Source organism: Neolamprologus brichardi, chromosome 18 (assembly GCF_056152115.1).
Source record: "Neolamprologus brichardi isolate AB-2024 chromosome 18, ASM5615211v1, whole genome shotgun sequence".
NCBI classification, from domain to species: domain Eukaryota; kingdom Metazoa; phylum Chordata; class Actinopteri; order Cichliformes; family Cichlidae; genus Neolamprologus; species Neolamprologus brichardi.
Genome location: NC_142121.1, coordinates 4,504,544 through 4,522,986, shown reverse-complemented (window position 1 = coordinate 4,522,986; position 18,443 = coordinate 4,504,544). Strand labels below are relative to the sequence as shown.

General features: G+C 39.3%; 1 protein-coding gene across 2 annotated transcripts in view; it reads right to left on the bottom strand.

Annotated features, from left to right (window-relative positions):
* The window catches only part of adcy8 (adenylate cyclase 8 (brain)), a 151,510-nt gene that overhangs the window by 26,414 nt on the left and 106,653 nt on the right, over nt 1-18,443 (bottom strand). For both annotated transcript variants that reach the window (XM_087831364.1, XM_087831365.1), the window contains 3 exons: nt 17,848-17,937; nt 13,231-13,403; nt 6,685-6,763 (listed from right to left, as the gene is read on the bottom strand). In XM_087831364.1, the coding sequence (XP_087687490.1) occupies nt 6,685-6,763; nt 13,231-13,403; nt 17,848-17,937 (342 nt within the window). The remainder of the gene's footprint in view (nt 1-6,684; nt 6,764-13,230; nt 13,404-17,847; nt 17,938-18,443) is intronic.

Genomic DNA, 18,443 nt, shown 5'->3' with positions numbered 1-18,443 from the left:
TATTGTATAAATGTGCAAAAACTCTTTTTTTCCCTTAACCCTTTAAGACCTACCATAGAACCAAGTCCGCCAGAGCCTATATTATATGTTTACATGCTGTGGAGCCATTTTTGGGAGCATTTCAAGTTGCTATACATCAATACAACCATTACAGCCTAAATTTTAATAATATGTCTGCATTAAGTGCATAGTAATTACATAAATTGCAAAAAAGTGCAATAAACTACAAAAAAATTGAAAATCGTTTTTGTTTTTTAACATATATTTCTAGTTAGAGAAATTTAAGAGGCTTATCCCTCAAAACTGTAAATACAAAAAAGTTGCACAAAATAGTTTCCCACCACAGGAAATTTATTTTGAGTGTCTTCATAGTTTTATTTTTGAAATACACCAATTTTTATACACTGCAGGAAAAACGAAAATAAATATTATAGTGCAAATTTGCAAAAAAGCAGCATATGCATCAAAATAAACTATTTCCAGCAGTGCAATATGAGTCCTAAGCATCCCAGAAACCACACAGAAAGTCATAAAGTCAAAGATAACTTTTAAAAACACCAGTATAGGCTCATGAGGCCCTGATGGTAAAAAACTACATTTCCGTGAAAATGACGTCACTTCCGGTTTCGGGCAGGTCATGGCGGACATGCGATAGTTCGCGCTGACGTCTAATCCAACGTAGGAAGTGTTATGAACAGCTGATCGGATCAGCAAAGCGTGTTTCTGGAATATTATGTTTTTGTTGCTGCAAGCGCTTTTTATGCAGTTTTTGCAAAGCTATATGTGGAAGGAAACTGTGACCGAGGACAAGCTGATGGCATAAGGTGTAAGTACAACTCCTCCGGTTTCATATGCAAAAAAAATTATTGCACTAGCTCACGTGGTTGCAGAGCTACCGGGATTTAAAAATAGTTACGCAAAACAGAGCGTGCTGCTCTGACCGGCTTTAAAGGGTTAACTTTCAGCCCTTTTTTCCTGGGCTCGCATAATGAGCTGTACACTTGCAGCTCCAGATACCATCAAGGGAAAAGGTGAGAAAATTTTTACAGGGGAGACATTACACACAGCAGTCAGAGATAACGAGCGCTGAAAAAAAAAATCACAACTCTCGTAATGAAAGAGGCTGAAATAGTTCCCTTCATCTCTCCGCTCTAATAGGGTTTTCTCCACAGCACAATAAGTGTCTTTTGTGAAAGAAGCACTAACTAATGTTTTAACACCCTCTGTGTTCATGCATTTCTTCAACAAGGGACGACAGGGCTGTGGGTTTTCAGCCCTGTTCTCATTCCAGAATTCAAATGAAGCTTCATTACGCCATTGTTCAGCGTAACGATTATTACCTCTGTTTTGCTTCATCGCTGTGTGCCTCTGTTGCTGGAGCTCTGCTTCAAACACAAACCACGGGCCATTCTGAAAACGTGAGACTTCTGATTACCGTTGGAGTCGATTACTAGTAGGCAGAGGAGCGGATGTGAGTCACTATATTTTGGTCCGTTTTAGTCAGAAGTGCTCCGTGCTTCTTGTTGCTGCTCTTTGGGGAAATTTCTCCAATCTCAGCCCAACCTGTGTGCAATTACTAACGCCGCATTTGTATTTTCTAGTTCCAGCGGCTGCCAAAGTAGAAATGAGATAGAAAATTAGGGTCAAAAACCTGCTGTTATGCTGGTAATGACATATGTTTTGACAGCAGTCCAAACATATTGAAAATGTTTGCAGGTTTTTTTGAAGCATTATGTAAATGCATGTTAACATCAGTGGTCACAGGTTCGTACAGACGGCAAACTTGATCCCAAAATAAACTGCCATGGTTCTGCCATGGTTTCTGGCTGTGTTTCAGTCAGTGATGTTAGGGATTATTTTGTCTTCATTTTTCGGCATGGCAAATTCAATTCAATTTTATTTATACAGCGCCAAAGCACAACAGCGGTTGCCTCGAGGCGTTTTATATTGTAAGGTAGACCCTACAATAGCACATACAGAGAAAAATCCAACAATCCTATGAACCCCTATGAACAAGCACTTAGGTGACAGTGGGAAGGAAAAACTCCTTTTTAACAGGAAGAAACCTCCTACAGAACCAGGCTCAGGGAGGGGCGGGGCCATCTGCTGCAACCGATTGGGAACAGAGAAGAAAGACAGGATAAAGTCCCCAAACACTGCAGTAATCCAATCCAGTAAAATCAAAACTACCAGTCATGGACTGGCCTCCCCAGACCTCAGACCTCAGCCACATTGAATCTCAACATCCAAAGAAGAGCTTTAAATGTCCTTCAAGAAGCCTGCAGAACTATTCCTGATTCCTTAACCCTTTAAGACCTACCATAAAACCAAGTCCGCCAGAGCTGATATTATATTTTTACATGCTGTGGAGCCATTTTTGGGAGCATTTCAAGTTGCTATACATCAATACAACCATTACAGCCTAAATTTTAATAATATGTCTGCATTAAGTGCATAGTAACTACATAAATTGCAAAAAAGTGCAATAAACTACAAAGAAATTGAAAATCGTTTTTGTTTTTTTAACATATATTTCTAGTTAGAGAAATTTAAGAGGCTTATCCCTCAAAACTGTAAATACAAAAAAGTTGCACAAAATAGTTTCCCACCACAGGAAATTTATTTTGAGTGTCTTCATAGTTTTATTTTTGAAATACACCAATTTTCATACACTGCAGGAAAAACGAAAATAAATATTATAATGCAAATTTGCAAAAAAGCAGCATATGCATCAAAATAAACTATTTCCAGCAGTGCAATATGAGTCCTAAGCATCCCAGAAACGACACAGAAAGTCATAAAGTCAAAGATAACTTTTAAAAACACCAGTATAGGCTCGTGAGGCTATATGATAAAAAAACTATATTTCCGCACTTCCGGTTTCGGCAGGTCATGGCGGACATGCGATAGTTCACGCTGATGGATGTAGGAAGTGTTATGAACAGCTGATCGGATCGGCAAAGCGTGTTTCTGGAATATTATGTTTTTGTTGCTGCAAGTGCTTTTTATGCAGTTTTTGCAAAGCTATATGTGGAAGGAAACTGTGACCGAGGACAAGCTGATGGCATAAGATGTAAGTACAACTCCTCCGGTTTCATATGCAAAAAAAGTTATTGCGCTAGCTCACGTGGTTGCAGAGCTACCGGGATTTAAAAATAGTTACGCAAAACAGAGCGTGCCCGCTCTGACCGGCTTTAAAGGGTTAAAGAAAGACGTGAAAGCTGCCTCGGAGAGTTCAGACTGTGTAGAAGAATAAAGGTGGCCATAACAAATATTGACTTTTAAGCTTGTTAGAATTGCACAAACTCTGTTCTGGTTCTGGTGTTAACGTCATTTTAACGAGATTAACGCTGACAGCACTATTATATACCCATGCATGTTTGCATATATTCTAATAATTAGCTGCTGTCTCATGCTCCTAGCAAAATATAAAGTGACTTTTCCACAATACTGTAGTTACCACACTGGAAAAGTACTGATTGCTTTTCCTGAATCACCAAAGCCAGAAGTCTAGATTCCAGCTTGAGGGTTCACAAACATCACATTGTGTATATAAAGCTGTTATAGAGAGCCTGTGTTTACTGTCAGAGAAAAGCTTCCAGGCTGGACACTAAAGGACCGAACATGTACAGGATTTAAGGATCCTTTTATGCTTAGTGGAGTTGGATCCACGTCTTGCTCGATGCTGAGACAAAATCCTGCTTTAATGTCTTTGGCTGGAACGTAACTGTAACATAAACAGACAGGAAAGCACTGAGATTGCCTCTTGAACTTAAAACTTGAAACAGTAAAATATACCACAAAAACTGTAACTTAACCCCTGCTGTGAGCTTAAGCATGAAAAATGAAAACAAAAAGTGCTCCTCTGTCAGCGATTATCCACTTTGCCCAAAGATAATTTGGAGTATTTAGCAGAAAACACGGAGCATTAAAAAAACAGCTGGATCCTGTTTTGCACGCTGGACTTTCCTGCTAAGAGTAAATAGTCTTTTTAGTGTGCTCTCTTTTCCCTTGGCCATGTGCATCTGGCACAAACAGCTTTTCAGCGCTGCGAGTGTTTCATGCTGTGAGCTGTCATTGTCTCTGCTTTGCCAAACAAGTGGTTTGACCCAGAGAAAATCAATATGCCACTGCATGACTTCAAATACAGCTGCTTTCTACTTTCATGAGGCTACAAAAGACCTTCAATTACGGCCGTCTCTGACCAATGCCGAGCTGCTAAACTACATGATCAAAGGTTGCCATAGCGAGAGCATGAAAGCGGCACAGTGGTACCGGTTTCCTTCGGGCCACTGAGTCTCACTGCATCTTTATAGAAATGGCTTGTATAATGTATCAGACGTGTAAACAAAGTGGTCTGTGCCAGTTTTGCTTTGCTGAAGAAAAACTCTGGTTGCTTATTATGCAATCATAAAACCTGGCAGGACGTTTCCTGTGTTATTACAGATGCGTTTAAAGGCTCGGTTATTAAAATGTTCTCTACCCACAGCCCTGTGTCACAGCTTTTATAGGCAGCAAGAGGTTTAACCAAAGTGATTTTTCTTTCTTAGACTTGGACCGCATTCAAGAAACCCAGAAGAGGTAAATACAAATTGCTTATAACTGTCTTGCTACCACCCAGGTTCCTGTAAAGTGCAGATTTAGCCCAAACCTCGTATACAGAACTGGAGGATTCAAAAGAACTCATTTCAGGCTTAACCCTTTAAGACCTACCACAGAACCAAGTCCGCCAGAGCTGATATTATATTTTTACATGCTGTGGAGCCATTTTTGGGAGCATTTCAAGTTGCTATACATCAATACAACCATTATAGCCTAAATTTTAATAATATGTCTGCATTAAGTGCATAGTGATTACATAAATTGCAAAAAAGTGCAATAAACTACAAAAAAATTGAAAATCGTTTTTGTTTTTTTAACATATATTTCTAGTTAGAGAAATTTAAGAGGCTTATCCCTCAAAACTGTAAATACAAAATGTTGCACAAAATAGTTTCCCACCACAGGAAATTTATTTTGAGTGTCTTCATAGTTTTATTTTTGAAATACACCAATTTTTATACACTGCAGGAAAAACGAAAATAAATATTATAATGCAAATTTGCAAAAAAGCAGCATATGCATCAAAATAAACTATTTCCAGCAGTGCAATATGAGTCCTAAGCATCCCAGAAACCACACAGAAAGTCATAAAGTCAAACATAACTTTTAAAAACACCACTATAGGCTCATGAGGCCATGATGGTAAAAAAACCGACATTTCCGCAAAAATGACGTCACTTCCGGTTCCGGGCAGGTAATGGCGGACATGCAAAAGTTCGCGCTGACGTCTATTCCAACGTAGGAAGTGTTATGAACAGCTGATCGGATCGGCAAAGCGTGTTTCTGGAATATTATGTTTTTGTTGCTGCAAGTGCTTTTTATGCAGTTTTTGCAAAGCTATATGTGGAAGGAAACTGTGACCGAGGACAAGCTGATGGCATAAGATGTAAGTACAACTCCTCCGGTTTCATATGCAAAAAAAGTTATTGCGCTAGCTCACGTGGTTGCAGAGCTACCGGGATTTAAAAATAGTTATGCAAAACAGAGCGTGCTGCTCTGACCGGCTTTAAAGGCTTAAACACCCCGACCTTTCTCACCTCTTTGGGCTGAAGGTTAATTTCTCAAGCATTAAACCTGCATTGTTTTCAGTGGCCTTCAGGTGGTGATGCATACGGCTCACACAAGACTTCAGGTCCTACAGAAGACCTCCCTCCACCCTGATCTCTGTAAACACTTTACTGAGGAGTTTAAGGGCTCAGTTACAGATAAAACTCCTCATACGCAGGATTATACAGGACGTGCTCATTGGTTATTCAGTCAGAGTGTGATTTCACAGTCAGATCCACACCTCATTGGTCTGGTTTCAAAAGCACCAAGATGGTGAAGGCAAAAACGCTCAGCTCAAGGATTAACAACAGGACTTCACAAACCTACAGCTGACATCACCATGGCTACATCCGTCTTATGCTACCCCTGCAGCCACGAGCACAAACACGTTAAGAATATCACTGCCTTCTCTGGATCACGCAAAGATGTCTAATGCTTACAGCTACGGCTGTCACCTCATCTGTATGGAACCAACGTATTTGAGATTCCACAGCATCCACAGCTGGAAGAGTGATTCACATTTTTAAAGGATGCAATGACCGTTTTTTGCTTTGAGTTTCTCAGAGGCCAGTTAAATGTGGCAGGTCGTTAACCGTTTATGTCATCCTGTTTGGACACATCTGAACTCCAACTGTTCGTCATCTTCTTCTGTTATTTTTACTTCACGTTAGCTGACAACTCTAATTAGACCGTTGCATAGCAACAGGGAAGACGCTGGGCTCCTCACGCCCACTGTACTCTGGTTATTTCTGTTACTATCCTTTAAAGGAACCGTCACAGTTTTTGTTTTTATCCATGCCCTTCAGTCACCTTTAATCATACATTTTGATGCTTAGAAAAACAAGCTAATCCACCTGATAAGACACAAAAATCAGCTGCATGGGTGTAGGTAATAACAATATTTAGCCAAGAAGTCCTCTAACTCAATCACTAGCCCATAACAAATCCACTCATAGGTGATGAATCAGTGTTCTGAATGTGTAAATTGCCATTCCTTCCCTGATTAGGACACAGTTAGAGCTGGCGTGGTCTTACCTGCTGCCCGTGGTAAAACACGGCAAGGAGGAACATGGCCATCAGGAGTAAAGACGTCTCTTTGGTTCCCAGGAAGTTTCTGTTGGAACGAGAAGAAAGAAGAGTCTGTTCAAAGGGAGCCTTTGTTCGTCTGTTTGTCAGGCATGTTAATGGAAAAAACTTGGGGCATGTCATGGTCGACGTTTAACAATTAATTGTGCAACAAATCAGTAAGTAACAAATAAAACTCCAGAATTTCAGAGAAATTCTGGAGTTTTATTTGTTACTTACTGATTTTATTTGTTACTTACTGAATTTATTTGTTACTTACTGATTTTATTTGTTACTTATTGATTTTATTTGTTACTTACTGATTTTATTTGTTACTTACTGATTTTATTTGTTACTTACTGATTTTATTTGTTACTTACTGAATTTATTTGTTACTTATTGATTTTATTTGTTACTTACTGATTTTATTTGTTACTTATTGATTTTATTTGTTACTTACTGATTTTATTTGTTACTTATTGATTTTATTTGTTACTTACTGATTTTATTTGTTACTTACTGAATTTATTTGTTACTTATTGATTTTATTTGTTACTTACTGAATTTATTTGTTACTTACTGAATTTATTTGTTACTTACTGAATTTATTTGTTACTTACTGATTTTATTTGTTACTTACTGATTTTATTTGTTACTTACTGAATTTATTTGTTACTTATTGATTTTATTTGTTACTTACTGATTTTATTTGTTACTTATTGATTTTATTTGTTACTTACTGATTTTATTTGTTACTTACTGAATTTATTTGTTACTTATTGATTTTATTTGTTACTTACTGAATTTATTTGTTACTTACTGAATTTATTTGTTACTTACTGAATTTATTTGTTACTTACTGATTTTATTTGTTACTTACTGAATTTATTTGTTACTTACTGATTTTATTTGTTACTTACTGAATTTATTTGTTACTTACTGAATTTATTTGTTACTTACTGATTTTATTTGTTACTTACTGAATTTATTTGTTACTTACTGATTTTATTTGTTACTTACTGAATTTATTTGTTACTTACTGATTTTATTTGTTACTTACTGAATTTATTTGTTACTTACTGATTTTATTTGTTACTTACTGAATTTATTTGTTACTTACTGATTTTATTTGTTACTTATTGATTTTATTTGTTACTTACTGATTTTATTTGTTACTTAGTGCCAATTAGGAAAAAAGGGAGCTTCTTCAGTACTATGGAAGTAGTTTGGCTTTGTTGTTGAGAGCATACCTCCAACTAAACATAATACTTAACCTATTTCAGCCTCAGATGGAAACAATAAACTTGTTTTACCCAACGAGGCAAAAACACATAGTAGAAACAAGTACAACCAGGCTACAAAGCCATGTGATGGTGAGATACAAGTAGCTGGCGATACGAGACCAAAAGTAAAGAAGTGACTTGACCAAGGATTGCTGGAGCGCTCGTTAGCTGCGCTCCATATGACGGGAAGAACAAACAGCGGATGGAAATTACTCCTGCGGTTACGAGGCAGAAAAGCAGAGCTTTTTAAAAAGCTCAACCCAAGAAACAACACCTCAGGTAGAAAATATTTCAACTGCACTTTTATTATATCCGCCTGAGAACCGAAGAAAAATGTATCCCTCAGTTTAACTTTTTTTGTAATTTCCCGCCTCGTTAGATCTAAAAAAGGCCAATCAAATGAAATATCATTGGAAAGGCCAGGATGTCCTCTGTTGAGCACATCAGGACTTAGAAGGGTAGCTCAAATAACACAAAAGTTGTAGACCAAAAGCAGAGGACATAAATAGCCGTTCTCGGGAGGATATGTTAATCTTGCTCGTCCTGCCATGTCTGCATCTCATAATGTTTCCTGTTTTATTGTGAAGGGTCTGGCGTTTCCATATTCAGTGTGTTTAGTTTCACTTCTCCTGTGATGTCATTCTGTTCCTTCATATCAGCTGTTTCCCCATGTTTCCACTTTCCCCGATCACTTCCTGTGTGCATTTAGTCTGTGCATCGTCCTGCTTTCTCTGCCATGTTTCTAGGTTTTTATGTATCCATGCCAGGTCTTCATGTTCACGTTAAGAGTTTTCTCACGTTTACTTTCGCCTTTGCCTTTTTATTTTGGACCGTTTAACCAGCCTGCAACAAACGGCTCTCCCTCAGTTAAATCAAAGTTTCGTTTTGTGTGTCTGCACTTGGGTCCTCCTCACTCCACACAGTCTGCTTCCATGACTGTGACAATAACGTTACTCTAGTTATCGTTAAACTAAAGTTTTAAGTAGTTATGTTAGACTTTGAGTTATGTAAAAATTTCAACTGAAAACACTTATTGTGCTCATGTTTGATTTACGCTGTGTCATTGCTATTGTACTATAACACTGCTGCTGGCGTCAGTAACAGCAGCTCATTGGAAATGAAGAATAGAAACAGCCTTTATGTTGTTTGCAGTGATACATTTTGCTGCCTCCAAGCTGCAAACATCGATAAAATGTTGTATTTTCTTCCTATACTGTCATAAATGTCATCATTGTGAATGATACCGTGAGATCATTTCGAGTCTATATCATCCACCCCTACTGGCTATGCACATAAATACAACCGATCCACATTAAAAGCACTGAGTCTATGTTACCCTAAAGATGCATTTGTTGGGCATTTCTGACCATAAACACAAATATAAATTATTCATGTTTCTTCTCTTCTAAAGTTTTACATTAGTGTTGATTTTTTTTTCCCAGGCAAAACCTGTCTGAGTACCAGAGATGGGCAGTAATCCGATTACTTTTTTCAAGTAACAAGTAAAGTAAGGGATTACTATTGCAAAAACGGTAATTAGATTACTGTTACTTTCCCGTAGGAACGCTGCGTTACCGCGTTACTAAAACCGTGATTTTTTTGCGAGAATGTCTCATGACAGTGACGTAAGCGAGTGCGACGTTCGTGACAACAGCTGTGTGCAGATCAACAATGGATCATATATCGAGTGCAGAGAGAGTATGAGCGTGCAGCGTTTAAAGCGTGGAAGTACTGACCTTACTTTGAGTTTGATTCCATAAAAAGTGACAAAAACATTAGTGTCCGTTGTGCGTGGGAAGAAAACTTCTTTTTACAGAGAAAAAACCCTAAACTTCCGAGCAAGCACCGAGTAGCTACGACGTAATGGGAAACTCACAGAGAAACTCGCGGATTCTTCCACTGACCGCTGCACACCTGCACCAGGGTAACCCTCCGCCTACCCCACTCCTGCTTTACAGGTGAAAATAGAGCAACAGGACCGCTAGTCTTTGACTTTATTTATTTTCTGCTGTGTTTTACTTGCATCTATTTGAAAGACTGAGTGTAAACACACAAAACATTTTATTTTATGAGCTGGAATGTGCAGAAAATAGGTTTAAATGTTAAACTAATTTCTTCCAGTCAGAGAATGGTGCATATAATTAAATTTTTACTTGATGCATAAAGTTAAAATATTAAAACTAATAAAACAAGTTTTAAAAAGAGACTTTTCCATTTGATTACATTTTGTATGATGGATTATGCAGAAAAAATAGAACTGGGCTGAAAGATCTATCGCTTTATCACCTATTCAGGTTGTAAATCGTGTTTTTAAAAAGTAACTTAAGTAACTAAGTAATTAATTACTTGTGAAAATAAGTAATCAGTAAAGTAACTGGATTACTTTTTTGGGGAAGTAATCAGTAATTAGTTACTGATTACTGTTTTCAAGTAACTTTACCAACACTGCTGAGTACACTCTGTTAATGAAAGGTGGTCACCTTTTCATTCAGTTTTTACTCTTCTGGTTTTCATTTTCATGAAAACTTTTGCTTAATAACCTAAATAAACATGTAGTATGATAAACAGTGATCTACAGCATGTTCTTTTGTAATAACCTCAATATTGCTTCACAAAAACTACATTCGAAACCCAGCAACGGTGACAAAAACTGCTCTCTATTAAAGTTGAAACTGCAGCAAAATATGAAAAGACGACACTTTTTTTCTCTTAATCTCACGATTCTTTGTTTTCAGCTCAGACCGTAGAAAGATCGAATGTTCTGCGTGATCTGAGGCTGATCTGAGGCTCGCTGAGGATCAACAGCTCAGAGAGATGTGGAGACGGAGCTCCAGGCACTTTACAACGAGTTAGGAGCCAGAATCTCAAAACAAGCGAAAAATAACAGCTCGTTTGTTTTCAGCTTGTGACAGCAAAATGTAGCGTGCAGCCTTTAGTGCGCAGTGATGCCAGAGGAAAACAAATACAAAGCTTTAGATTCTCTAACACCCACAAATAAACAAACACAAGCTCACGACTCGGTGCGTATTTTGGTAGAAATAATCATCATCTTTTTAAAGTTTAGAGGCACACTTACGATAGAAACAACACAAAGATTGGAAAACTTCGAGCACTTTGAAGTAAATCAACTCACGCCCACGACACACAGCCGGCATGTCAGGGAGATAAAAAAGCAGGCAAGCTAAGGGAGTCGGGCCAGGATTCTGTAAATAAGCAGGCTTTTTACAAGAAAGAGGCTCATTTAAACTAATTCTTCATATATGTCAAAGTGTTTGCACTTTTGATCTATTTATAAAATTAAAGATTTAAAACTGAAAATGATGATGATTAACCCTTTAAGACCTACCATAGAACCAAGTCCGCCAGAGCTTGTATTATATTTTTACATGCTGTGGAGCCATTTTTGGGAGCATTTCAAGTTGCTATACATCAATACAACCATTACAGCCTAGATTTTAATAATATGTCTGCATTAAGTGCATAGTAATTACATAAATTGCAAAAAAGTGCAATAAACTACAAAAAAATGTAAAATCGTTTTTGTTTTTTTAACATATATTTCTAGTTAGAGAAATTTAAGAGGCTTATCCCTCAAAACTGTAAATACAAAAAAGTTGCACAAACTAGTTTCCCACCACAGGAAATTTATTTTAAGTGTCTTCATAGTTTTATTTTTGAAATACACCAATTTTTATACACTGCAGGAAAAACGAAAATAAATATTATAATGCAAATTTGCAAAAAAGCAGCATATGCATCAAAATAAACTATTTCCAGCAGTGCAATATGAGTCCTAAGCATCCCAGAAACAACACAGACCGAGGACAAGCTGATGGCATAAGATGTAAGTACAACTCCTCCGGTTTCATATGCAAAAAAAATTATTGCGCTAGCTCACGTGGTTGCAGAGCTACTGGGATTTAAAAATAGTTACGCAAAACAGAGCGTGCCCGCTTGCAGGTATACGTTAATGTATCTCTGAGTTCTGCTCTGAGCTGTAGAAATATTTAACTTTTACAGGCAAAATACTCAATTAATTAAATGCATTTATTTGTTGGTAAAATATGTCATTAAAGACATTTGAACAATAATGTGACAAATATGTAAAAGGAAAAAAATGAACATAAAAATGCTGTTAGGAACAGATCTGTGTTTTTTGTTGTTGTTTTTTACAAAAGAAGGAATATGTGTGATTTCTACATATGGAGCAAACAATACTGGCTAAACTGGGCTTTACTTTGAGATTTTCTGTCATTTCCCCAAAGAACTTCAAAATCAATCTCCCAAGAGTTTGGTTTTGTTAGCTTGTTTTAGCAGGTCCTTCGTAGTAGCAGGGCCTGTCTTGTCTAACACATTGGAGCTTCTTGATTTGAACCTTGACACAAGCAGGCACCTCAGTGGAAGCGCCAAAAACTGCAGTTCTTCTAATGTCCACTAGAGGCTGGCTACAAACGAAGTCAATCCAGAGAGGTTCCCATATGAAACTGTCCGGCCTTACAGCAGATATGATCATGCCTACAACCAGCTACAAAAAAAAAACAGTTTTAGCCTTGATAGTTTCAACTTAGTGATAGCAGGACTTTTTAAATCTAACCAGCAGTCGACTGCACATCAGGCACATTCTGTCGTGGTTAGGCTGTGTGGCAGGCAGGATCAGGACCCAAACGCAGGACTCAAACATAAAAAGCTAAACTCAAAGCGGCAGCTTTACTCGCTGGAAAAAAGTCCAAAACTAAATACAAGAAGCAAAACATAAAACTAGAAGCTAGAAAACTAAGACTCAGAAAACTAGGAAAATAGAAACAAAGGAACTAAGAGCTGACAGGAGGTAACAATGGAAATCAGGAGCCCAGAGACAACACACAGCATTGTGACGGTACAATGCAACAACAGACAGAGGAACAAACAGGGCTTAAATACACCAGGGAGTAATGAGGGAATGGAAAACAGGAGGGAAGCACAGCTGGGGGTAAGAAAGGACACAAGAAGACAAAGGAAGCAAAGCTGATATAGGGCACGGACTTTCAAAGTAAAACAGGAAACACACGAACACAGAGGTGACCTGAAATGTGGGGCAGGAAGGCACATAAACAAAACCTAAACACTAGCAGTGATAAACCATGAGGAAATCAAAGATGACACATGACCGTGACAAACTGCTCTTAGGATAAAACCTCACCTGAACAAAAAAGACAAACAGTGCATTTAATATATGAGGATGTCCTCCACTCACTCTGTGTTGTGGTGGACGGTGTCGTAGCGAACAAACAGCGACGTGTAGAAGGCTTCGGTCAGCAGCGAGTAGATGGCGATCATCACCAGCAGCACCGCCAGCTTCAGCACGGAGTTCAGTCGCAGGAACACCGCACACGTCACCATCGCCAGCACTCCCGTGAATACAAAATACTGTGAAAAATGAAAACGCACGGTCAACTTCATCTGAACAATAATGTATTTAAAAATGTCGGCATCAGATTCGACAGCTGGACTGTGTAAAACATGACACAACAAACACAAGCTTGAAAAGTTCCACAACTCTGCAGATGAACATGAAAAACATAACTGATTCAAATTTGATCAATATCCAATCAAAGTCATCTTCTCATGGACCGCTCTACTGCTTCCAGGGCTCCTGCTTTTTTTAAACACAGAAGTCCCATTTGGACCATTTGGGATTTGAGACTGGAAAGCTGTTTGACCTGGAAGCTGCTGAGGAGGAGTAGAAGACGTTGTGATTCGACTGGATTTTATTTTTCACTCGTTTCTTGAGGTTCTGCCAACCTCCCATAATGTTGATGGTGCAATAATTTTGTGCCAGCACAGACAGAAAAGTGAAGCGCTGCATGTGAGCAGCTCAATAGAGCAGAAGGAAAAGAAGGAAGACGAGACCGTATAGATGTGTTATATGTAGGGATGGGTACCGGTATCCAGTGCCATGATGGCATGGGTTCTGACATAAACGGTAGTAACCAGACTGAAAAGCAGCGCACATTTCGGTGCTTTATTTTCCTGAGCTGTGACACACTTTAGATTCTAGCCAATCATTTTACGTTTCCGAGGATAGTAGGCGGGCCCAGGTACGTACGTTCTTTTAGAGCAGAGCTACAGATTAAAAATGCCCAAGGCGAAGCGGTCAAAGTCTGTCTGTACTTCACAGCAAAAGATGCAAACTCAGCAGCTGCAACAAGTGCTTTAAGCTGATACTGTGATACTGTCAAAGGAGGTAACACCTCAAATCTGATGAAACACCTGGCGACGCATAGTGTTTTTTTAAAAGCCGAGAAATGCGCCGTATTTGATAGCTTGCTGCGAGACCTCACACCGAGCACATCTACTGCGGGTGTGGTGCCTGTTATCGACCCGGAGTTAGCAACATCCCCCAAAAACCCGAAGAGGAGAGTCCTGGCCCCTAGCCCTGCCAGTGTAGCAGAAATGATGAGGATGATGATGCAGCAGCAGCCGTTCTTCTCTGCGTGAGTAGCTTAATGTTGTTCGTGTGTAATTTACGTTGAGTAGGCTAACCACGTTATTACATTAATGCATGTAAGGTGAACTAGCAAACACCATCATAGCTACATGCGGCTGTCTTCTTGTTTGATGGCAGATACTCCCTTCACCCTGGCCAAAAAGGCTAAAACGACCAAAGAAAAAGTGGAAAACAGCTAAACATGAGAGGTTTTTGGACAAAGTTTGTGTTTTCCATTGATTAAGCTGCTTCCAGCCAAGAGTGATACCATATATGCCCCATAGCTGCAGAAAAGGCTAACATTGTTATCTTTTTACAAAAAAAACAGCTGAACATGAGAGGTTTTTGGACCAATTTTGTGTTCTCCATTCTTTAAGCACCGGTTTGAGCACCGTTTAAGCACCGGCACCGTTTGAAAAGTACCGGTTTGGCACCGGTATCGGATAAAACCTAAACGATACCCATCCCTAGTCATATGTATATAACACAACAAAGTGGACATAAGTGGATGGACATCCAGTCATCTGAACAAACAGTATATATATATATATATATAAAAAAAGGTGTATAACATTTTCCTGCTTCTTCAGTTTTCTCCAAGCCGACTTTTACATGTGTGAGAATCGTCAGTAGTAGTAGAGTGGGGTAGTTTTGTAATACATTGCAGGAAACCATGACTTAAACTTGTGCAGATATGAAGTTCTGTGTAAAGCTGACTCAAGTGTCATCGCTATAATTCAAGTGAGAAACATGATCAACACATGATGCACAATGTGGTTTCTTTTTTTCATGCACCTTGAATTCATCCCTCATTATCAGACTTTCAAAGCACAGCACTGCTGTAAAGTCCTGAAGCATCTGAGGGGAAACATTAGAGGAAATGACCTCTGAATGAACTGCAGTGCAACAGCCGTAGCCCACAGTGCACTGAAAAGGTCTCCACTCAACATCTGCCCAGCTGGGACAGCCATAGCCTATCCCAGCTGAGCGGGCTCACAGGGTAAGTGGCAAATAATAATGATAATAACAATATTATTAATTATAATAATAAGTGACAGGTGAATCTCTGTTAGGTATCTATACTGTATTATAGTGGATGTTAGCATGTGGTGCAGAGGTTGATCAGAGTGATCTGTGATGGAGAGGAAGTCACTAAACAAAGTCTCCAGTTTGCAGCCAATCATAGAGGAAGACGTCCAGCTGCAGCTGCCAGAATTAAGGTATACAAAAGCACCATCACTCTGCTGCACACAGTGAACACAAGCTTCCTCCCTCGTTTGTGAGCCTCTGTGTTGGTCTGCCTGCTGGTGATGAGGACCCCCAGGTACTCGTAGTCCTCTACAATATTTGCATCCTGTCCCAGGATACATGGGTGAGGCCTTCTTCATCTTCAGAAGCAAAGGATTTACAATATCATCCACTATAGTGCTCTCCTCCTCCTCTAGCTCTAGATGCTCAGAGTTTATTGAAAATCTGAGATGTTTGACATGGTTCAGAGATCTGACAAGAGAACTTGAAAGAAGAAAGAGCTTGAAGGGGAGACTGGGCAAGCTGGAATTTTATGAATAGGGACACATTTTGTATTATCATGCAAACAAACTAAACCAAGCCTACCTGTTAGCAGTGTTGGGAAGGTTACTTTTAAAATGTATTCCATTACAGATTACAGATTACATGTCCCAAAATGTATTCTGTAACGTATTCCGTTACGTTACTCAATGAGAGTAACGTATTCTGAATACTTTGGATTACTTAATATATTATCATGCTGTTTACAACTACATGAATGTACTATTGCTGTGATTTATTACTGTTACTGAAGGTCCGCGGCTCCGAACCGTAGTAAAGGGACCTCTGGCTAATACGGTGGGTTCTGTGTCGGCTCGTAGCTGAAAACTAGCTTTACTTTGTTGTCTGGGTCAACTTTGCTAGCAGAGACAGAGAGAGGTGTTGAAAGGCTGCTCCAACAGAACTTATTGTTTTTGGAGGAAAACACGAACACGGTGTACAGTCGAGTCTTAATAGCTTACTTACAACTGGGCTCGTCAGGCACTCTTCTTGGCTGCAGTGGTTATTATTATATTTACATGCTTCCAGCTCCCGTTTTTGCTCGATGACAGCTCGTACTTTTCCTTTTTCTCCCTCCCTCGCTCACAGACACATAACGTGTATGGCAGTCCATTCTCCCTGCAGCACGGACTACACTGCCTATGATGCTACATTCTTTACAGCTATACCTGTAGCATTCTGCCTGTTAGCTTAGCACAACACAAACAAAAAGGCCTCTCTCACCCAGGAAACACGCAGAGAGAGAGCGTCACCCTGTAACCATGGCAACCATAACGCTGCCGCCTGGAACAACAGAACGTAGCTGTCAAACAAAACCCAAACAGTCCTGACCCGCCACAATATGAGACAGGAAAGTACCGCAGTGTAATCCATTTATTTCAACAAAGTAACTGTATTCTAAATACCACCTTTTTAAACGGTAACTGTAACGGAATACAGTTACTCATATTTTGTGTTTTAAATACGTAACGGCGGTACATGTATTCCGTTACTCCCCAACACTACCTGTTAGCCTGCATTAGCACTTAGAGTGACGTGTGTAACACTTTTACTTCATTAATAAGAGACAGACTGCTGCAGCTGCAGAAATCATCCTGACTCTTCACCCCAGAAACCATTCTGTGTTTACCTTTGTCCTCACTGGTGGACTCCCTCGCCTGCACACAAACCTCCTGCTGCCAATCTTCCGTCTCCAAACTGAAGTAACATTTACAGCATCACTATGAACTCATTAGCTCCTCCACATTAAACCTCCATTATCACAAGATGAGACTGAGTCGACTGGCCTTTATGTGTAAAGTTGGTAAAGTGCCCTTTTATAGAAATGAAATATCTCACAGCCCGCTCACTGCACCAAAAGCCTCTGACTTGGCACAGCCATCAGTTTTTGTCTAATTTAATATTGGAGTGCGTTCTGGTGCGGCCTAAAACAAAGTCAATAACTCTTCTTTATGTGTGTAAAATAGGTCTTATTTGCGCGCACGAGCCTCAGGAGGAAATACGTTTATGATGTATACATGCAACAATACACGAGTCAACCCGAGCTCGGAGCTATAAAAATGTGGCTCCCTTATTGAGTTCATCAATCAGCTGCATATTATGTGAGCAAAACAACATAATGGATATTTTCTCCGTGACGTTCTGATGGCTCCATCAGTCGTAGCGTTGTCTGAGGCGAGACCTCCCTCTGGGCGCGAGCAGATGTCGAGGATGTTTAATTCATCAGTTTGCTGCTGTCACACAAGTGGGAAGAAAAAAAAACGACACAACAGATGGACCCGACTGCAAAATTTAGACACCTCATTTAGTTTGTACCTCTGGGTAGAAGCAGATGTCGGGGATGGAGGTTGATTCGTTGTACGTCTGGTTCCTGAAGGTGCTGGACTTGTCGAAGTCGCACCACAGCTATGGGAGACCGACAGGGTGGATTACTGTTGTTGTACAGTTTTAAATGATGCAGGATCTGCATAAAAATACCCCACGTTCCCTTTCAGACAAATTTCCATCACGCTTTTAATATTTCAAGATAGTTTGACAGCTGATTTCAACTTTCTGCAGGAAAACACCAAATTTCTCCTGCACACAAGGAGTGATGCAGTTGACACGAATAACTGAAGACCTGAAGGGTTGAATTAGCAGCAGACAGAAGGGGGGAAATGTGGATGTGTAGGTAATTAAAATCTGACTAATTAAAGCAACTGAACAAATACTTTACAAACTAAGAAGTTGAGTGGGTTACTTCATTGCAGAATATTGTAGGCTCGTTGCTTTTATCTCCAACGTACCTTAGCAGCTTCTTTTTTAACCCTTTAAGACCTACTATAGAACCAAGTCCGCCAGAGCTTATATTATATTTTTACATGCTGTGGAGCCATTTTTGGGAGCATTTCAAGTTGCTATACATCAATACA